Below are 7,332 nucleotides of genomic sequence, written 5' to 3' on the forward strand. Positions count from 1 at the left end.
AAACTGAATATTCTTCGTTATTTCACTCTAACTAGAAGAATAAGGATGGGATGGGGCTCATTCGGCAAGCATTATCAAATCATGATTGGTAGTCTACCACTATCTCTCAAGAGGAAGTTGTATAACAGTTGCATCTTACCGGTATTTACCTACGGAGCAGAAACCTGGAGACTTACAAAGAGGGTTCAACTTAAATTGAGGACGACGCAGCGAGCGATGGAAAGGAAAATGACAGGTGTAACCTTAAGAGACAGGAAGAGAGCAGAGTGGGTCAGGGAACAAACGGGGGTCTAGGATATCACAGTTGAAATCAAGAAGAAGAAATGGATATGGGCAGGGCACGTAGCACGTCGGCAAGATAACCGGTGGTCATTAAGGGTAACTGACTGGATTCCAAGAGATGGCAAAAGCGTGAGGGGGAGACAGAAAATTAGGTGGGTAGATGAGATCAAGAAGTTTGTAGGTATAACGTGGCAGCAGAAAGCACAGGACCGGGTTGATTGGCGGAACATGGGAGAGGCCTTTGCCCTGCAGTGGGCGTAGACAGGCTGATGATGATGATGATTATGAAACTGAATATTGGGCAGTGTTAACCAGCGTTTTCTCTCACGCTCTTGTATTTTCAAAGCACAATATAAACTCCGTCTTGCGAAGAAGTTGAAAAGTTGGGCGAGTTGGTTTTGAAGCAGCGCACGGAGACAAGACACAAACGAAAGAAAACGATTCGACAAGACGACCGCTGTACTCGCAACTAGTTTATTTTGAAGAAAAAAAAAAGAACATGGTTAGTATGCATACACGCCAGCGTACCAAGCATAACAGTGACCAGATACGGCGTAACTTCAAAAAAAGAAACTTCACAATCACCGAGCGCAACTGATGCTTAGCTGATACGATTCGCTTTTTGTTTGTTGATATGGAAAGCTTCGATAATTTTCTGGTCAGCTGTTTCCTATGATTTGAAAGTATATCTGTTTCAGTGAAAAGTGGCATGCAACCACATTTCGAGCAATGCTCTTTAATGCGTGAATTGACGTGTTCGTTAGTGACCTCTTGTGTTACAAAAGTCGCGTGCTAAAGCACCGGCCAGTTTGGCCGACGTACATAACAAAGACAAACAACATCTCTAACACTGCAAACAGTACACAACGGCAGTTCTACACTTTACAAACATAGAAGCATGACTAATCATGAACCCAAATCGATTCTTCTTTGCCGATACTTTGCGATCCAGCCTGGCACACGCTTTCGCGAGTCTGTTTGGCGTAGAAAAAAAAAAAAAAAAACTTTCAAGCCGCTACTGCTATATACCGACATTCTTTAGACTGCGCGCTGCTTTATGCGCATAAGATGATAATGATGATGATGATGTCCCTGGGATGACCTACCCCCTCAGGGGGATCGGCCAAGGGTCGGGCGGATCATGTAGTCTGAAATTTTTAAGTGCTAATACAGGTTGCAGTGTCAATTAGGATGAAGGGTTATTTTTAATGAATACCAGTTTTAGCCTAGACCATGTTTCATAACCTCGCAAATCAAAAAAATCATTATGTGATAATGACAATTTAAAAATTATTGAGACGCATTTCTTTTTCTTTTCATCGGCATCTCTTCCTTTCCATGCTCCATCGTCTCAAAGTCGGTGCGCACATCACGAACCAACTTTTGTAATAATATTTGTTGGTTTTATGTCCCATAACCGCGATAACGTTGTGAGGTACGCCGCAGTGGAGGGCTCCGGAAATTTAGACCATGTGGTGAACGTGCACTTAAATCTAAGTACCTCCAGCAATTCGCCTCCATCGAAATGCGGCCGCCGCGGTCGGGATTCAATCCCGTCACCTTCAGGTGAGCAGTCAAGCGCCATAACCACTAACCACCGTGGCGGCTAACCGACTTTTGTGCTGATCAACGCAGAACGTGTTCCTAGATCGTAACCAGCAAATATGACGTATATGCTACCCTGAGGTTTCTGTGTTTACATCACCCTGCCCATCCTGGAGGTGTTGCCAGAGACATCCTTGATGTCTATGGTTTGTATCCGTGAAATACAAATCTGAGCTGTTCTGTTGTTCCGGTGGTTGAGAAGTTGGAACAGCGGCCTTGCAGCATGAAATTTCTGACAAATTTCAATAAATCGGGCTTCTCTTCTTCCGTCAGCAGATGATAGAAAGGAGCGCCAACCGTAAACAAGCCTGAAAAATCAAGTTCTGGATATTAAAAAAAAATCTTTCCCTGCAATTTTCTTTAAACTTTCTCATTATTTCTTTTTACGCAAAAAGCCAAATAATTGTGGCGTATGTGATTTCAGGAGGTTTCGGTAAAGGTGAATCAGCTGCATCACCATTCGAGGCCTCCTCCATTTTTTTTCATTGCCCGAAATACAGCACAATAGAGAAGCAATAACCATGAAAGCAGCACTCCAGATATGTATGAAGAGATGAATTTAGGCGCATACTTGAAATTTGCCTATATATCTCCTGGATCACTGTTGGCAGCGAAAGTATGAGTAAGCAAGTCGAACTGCATTCAGCAAGTCGAACGCTTCGAACGACGTTGATCCAAAATATACTGCCAACTGCGCATATACTGTATATATCAAACTCGGAACGCCTGGTAGCATTCATAAAATCCCGTTCTATGACACCCAACTTTAGATCATAATTTGTGTCATGTGGGTAAAACCTCGCGCGTTCACAAGCAAGCTGGCGAATTTTACCGAATTTGGTCGAGAGCCTAATTTATAACGAAATGTTTTTATAAACATGCGAATGGCCTGAGAGTCGGGCAACACTGGCGCACTTGCAAGCCGTGACGTAATATGGTGCTTGCTGTGCGAGTGTCTATATTCCAGCGAAGGATATTGTTCCGCGTTCAGCTGAGCGTGCAATCGACCTATCTCAACTTTGTTCAGCTGAACACTGAAATTGAACGATTTGCAGCGGCTGAAACTTTGGTAGAAGACGACGGCTCCGCTCCAAGCAGCACATGACATAACACGCAATGGCAAAATGGCGGTCGCCGGCGGTGGGCGGGGTTTATATCCGGCGACTTCTAGGGCTTATATTCCACTGAAATATTGTTTTACAGACTATTTTTCATATATTTACAGGCACAATAGACCCCCTACTTTTGTTTTTCGCTGAAAACCGCGCATTGTTGGTTTACCGCGTCATGGCCCCTTTAAGGACAGCGTTGACAATACCGACTAAAACTTGAGCTGCAGGTGAAAACCAATTTTTTTTTCAAGTTGTACGTCCCGTGATAGTTATTTGGTATCTCCCTTCAAAGCCATTGCAGACGCGTGTCAGCAACATTATAAAGCACAACTATTTCGAGAGTAGGAAAACCTTGATGCTCTTTAAATTAAGTACACTAAAGAGAAAAGCGATTTTTTTTTCTTGTGTTAGTAAATTACAAATTCACCACACCGAAAGCACCGCTTTTACCGCGACAGTACGCTTGGTGAGCGCGAAAACCCTTAAAAATGTGGCGACGCCGCCTTGAACTTTCCTCTCCAGCTCGCCGTGGTGTCATAGATTTTGACGACGTCGGCAAAGGCCTACGTAATGGTTTGTCGCTAAATATGATCTACGTTATAATCTAAGGGGCACAGGGTCTTGACATAACAAGTTTCAGTAAATTTCATTGAACCAATGTGGACAAAATACGCAAAAAGGCTTTGAAATTTGTGACGTCACAATAACGTTTGCGTGCTGAAATTTCGTCGCGAAATTCATCCATGAGACTTGGGCTTTCATTTATTCTTCTAAAAATTTCCCTATGACGGCGAAATGAACGACAATATCGTTCTGAAACCAAGATTTAAGTGTCTGAGCTGATTTAATGTTTCACTGTCATTTCCAATAAAAACAGTATACTGGAACTATTTTGTTTAGCTTGTACCTGTGAACAAGCGACAGGAACTGAAAATCGGAAATTATTCCTTTTACAAATAGCATTGTCCGCCACAAACACAATAGCATTGTGTTTAGCAGTGAGCTGAAAATTTCGCTTTTGCTTTGTAATAACGCATATTAGAACAATGCTTCACTAAAATTCGTGTTACACGACGCCCACTACAACGAAACAGCTCATGCATGTGGCAGGCGAACTTTCTTGTCGCAGGTCGTTGCAAACTGGGTTCGGGCCAAAGGGTGAAAAATATTACGAGTTCTGCGGAATCCTGCAAGGTGGCGGAAGGGTCAAGGCCTGGTAATGAATATACACCATCGCTGGCTGTGTCTCATAATAATTCAGAAGTATTTCCCATGAACATACAGCGACAGTTTGGAAAAAAACATTCACTTCTATGGGTTTAAATGCAAACTGTATCGTGATAATACGACGCTTTAACTTTTTTTCTTTCGGCCATTGACTAGCAGGATGTTTAATAACAACGCAGGCGTTGTCATGTATGTCCCTCAGGTCACGCTCACTTTCAATGTCTATATCATTACTGAAGCGTGCCTACAAGATAAGTTAGACAAAAAAAAGAACAGCCTGTCGTGTACTTACGCGCAGCGTCGTCGACGTTGGCACTTTTGACATTGATTCGAACCAATTCGCAGCTCAGTGGAACGAGCCCCGTTTGCTTGACAAGGTCGAATAGGCTCTTTCTCAAAGATACAGCGTCGCCACATTCATGAAATATTGGCATGGACATCACCTGTCAATGATTCACAAAAGAGCGCTCTCACAGGTTGTGGCTAAAGCGTGTTTGTCCAGAATGTTGTATGATTATTAAAAGTGCTTTCTAATTGTCTGTGTAAATTGAAGCTACCTATACACCGTGTAACCTTTTTATGCTCCACTTACGCAATGCCCCGTATGACACTGCGAGGTATCTTGAATAAATAAATAAATAAATAAATAAATAAATAAATAAATAAATAAATAAATAAATAAATAAATAAATAAATAAATAAATAAATAAATAAATAAATAAATGAACAAGCATTTACTGCGCGAGCAAAGAATTGCTTTCGATTTTTGAAATGTACTCCCGAACAGGGCATTGAAAGGGTACTGAATGTGGCATTCGGTCAAGCGGGATTTAGCTTTTCACTTCGGAGAAACGAAAACGAGCTGCAAAAAAATCTGCTTTTTGGTTCAGGTCGGACACCTTTCTCGCGGGTCTTATTGCCTGCACTCTATGGCCCAACCTCATTACATCATTTTTATATGCCGCCGTTGTAGGAGTAACAGCGCCGTTAGTGCCAGGAGGCCTGCCTCCCGGCGATCGTCATCCGGTTGTACGTCGCTGTAACGCAACTCTAGTCCAATCTACTGCGAGAGCTGTCGAGGCAATATCACCGAGCCTGTGCAGGCAGGACAGCGTCGACGCGTCCTGTATCCGCTATCCTGCCTGTTGCATACACGCTCGAAGATCTTGTGAAATCGGTTTCGACATATCTGCCGCTACGTGATTGGCCGATACTTATCGGTCCCTGTCTTCCACATGAAGTCACAAAAACTGCAACAGCTCTCCCCTTCGAAATGGCGCGTACACATGCGTTCTTACACGAAAAAAAATTATTTAAGTAGCCGAAGACTGTCCCATTTCGAAACATTCCAAAAGTAATAGATGTACATGTCTCGATAAAAATGTGCTGGTGTGGATATAATTCACGACGGCCCTTTAGCTCGCAATGTTCGACACCAGCGTTTACCACAATTTACTTACATCGCGGTATTTTGCCCATGATTCACTCTCCAGGAACGCCCGGTTCAGCATCGCTGGTCCCGGCTGCGGATTGTATATTATAAGGCACTCGCCACCTGGAGTCATCAGGCGCTCGATGTTTTTCAGCGCAACTGCCCTGTCTTGTATCCAGTGAAATACGAGGAAGGAGTAGACTCTCTGAAATCGGCCCTCCTCGGCGATGAACCGCTGCACGTCCTCGTCCACGGCGATGTCCAGCAGTCGGTGATCAATCTTCGGGTGGCCGTGCACCGTTCTCGCATAATCCACCATGGCAGGCGAGTTGTCGCAAGCCAAGAGTCTCTTCAGCGTTGGAGGGCACGAGGGCAGCAGGTGGTTCCGCGTCAAGTTACCCGGTCCGCAACCGACATCCAGGTACTGGTGGTCGCTCGCGTCGCTTCTGTTCGAGCACGTGAAAAACGACGCCTGCCAAGCCTGAAGAAGCTCCGCCGTCGCTTGTCGATCGGGCCCTCTGACTTCGTCATATACCTTCGGTACGTTGCTTTGGGTGAACGGCAGTGTTGCAGCAGCAACGGGTTTCCTGTGTGTAGCCATGGCGTCTCAGTACCGCCTGCGCCGTATAATGGAGCCGAAAAATGAGAGAACGCAGTGAAATAAGTTCGCGAAGAGCGCCTCTTAAAGCTGCAAAAAAAAATTGACTGCACCGCATCAAAGCAATAAATATTATATTGACTTAGTGCAGATAGATTCCCTTGAAGTGGGGACCACTTCCACCTGGCGCAAGCGTTTTAAATGTTCACTGAATGAAGTTTTCACTCATGACGTAGTTTTTATTTGGCCCGGCAGCGCAGAAATGTTTTGAGACTGGTTTTTCCGTTGAATGGGGGAACATATACCCATACTACCAATCAAGAAAGTTGGCACGGGTCGGTATAAATGGTTGGTTGGCGAGATGAATGGATAATGAATGGTTCAGTATTTCCAGTACATTTCACTCCTGTGCTCCGCTTACAACCATACCTCTCGACCCTGCCCCCTCCCCCGTCTACCCACCCAAGCAGAGAAAGCATGTCCGGACCGAACACTGAGCGGTCATTCGGGCTCTGCGCATTAGCTGAAGAAAACTCTTAAACGCCTACTAAACTTCACTCCAGGACTTTTAGAAAAAACATAACAAAAAGGAGATAGAAAAGTCAGTGGGCCAGGTACTCACCCATGCAACGAAGAAAAACGCTACGTACAATGCAGGACGTCAGCGCTGCTCTTCTAGGTCGTCGTATATTCAAGGAAATTATGGTCATGATCAGCCGGATTGTTTGCATGAATTATCGTGCCTGCTCCATAAAATTAAGCTTTTTGCTCGTTTCACGTGACTGTAGGCTATCCTATCACGTACGCGTTCGCACAGTGGTCTGCTGGCAAGCCGTGTTGTGTAAAGATATCAGGTCATTCTATCTTTACAGCACTTTCTTTGGCAGTTGTACCTCGTCCAAAGAACTCGTCAACACATCAATATTTCAGTGATAAGACACTATGACGCCGCAGGCGACATCGCTTCTCTCATGACGCTTTTTACGACCCCGATTTTTTTTTGTGTGTGTGAATTTTGAGCACTGCGCCCATTTTGTCGTTTCCCCTACCATTATGGCCCAAATTATTAGGGACAT

At 44.3% G+C, this 7,332-nt stretch overlaps 1 protein-coding gene across 2 annotated transcripts; it reads right to left on the bottom strand.

The window, feature by feature from the left end:
- Positions 1-743: 743 nt before the first annotated feature.
- On the bottom strand, positions 744-7,099 carry LOC119393171 (juvenile hormone acid O-methyltransferase). Of its 2 annotated transcripts, XM_037660004.1 has the most exons (4): positions 6,879-7,099; positions 5,687-6,275; positions 4,519-4,669; positions 744-2,195 (listed from the first exon to the last, which is right to left on the bottom strand). In XM_037660004.1, the coding sequence occupies exons 2-4, from the start codon at positions 6,257-6,259 to the stop codon at positions 2,029-2,031; spliced, it is 891 nt and encodes a 296-aa protein (XP_037515932.1). In that variant the 5' UTR covers positions 6,260-6,275; positions 6,879-7,099; the 3' UTR covers positions 744-2,028. The 2 variants fall into 2 exon arrangements, with proteins under 2 accessions (XP_037515932.1, XP_037515933.1); XM_037660005.1 differs by lacking the exon at positions 4,519-4,669 and having other exon boundaries at positions 2,142-2,195.
- Between the last annotated feature and the right edge of the window lie 233 nt (positions 7,100-7,332).

Source organism: Rhipicephalus sanguineus, chromosome 5 (assembly GCF_013339695.2).
Source record: "Rhipicephalus sanguineus isolate Rsan-2018 chromosome 5, BIME_Rsan_1.4, whole genome shotgun sequence".
In the NCBI taxonomy this organism is placed as follows: Eukaryota; Metazoa; Arthropoda; class Arachnida; order Ixodida; family Ixodidae; genus Rhipicephalus; species Rhipicephalus sanguineus.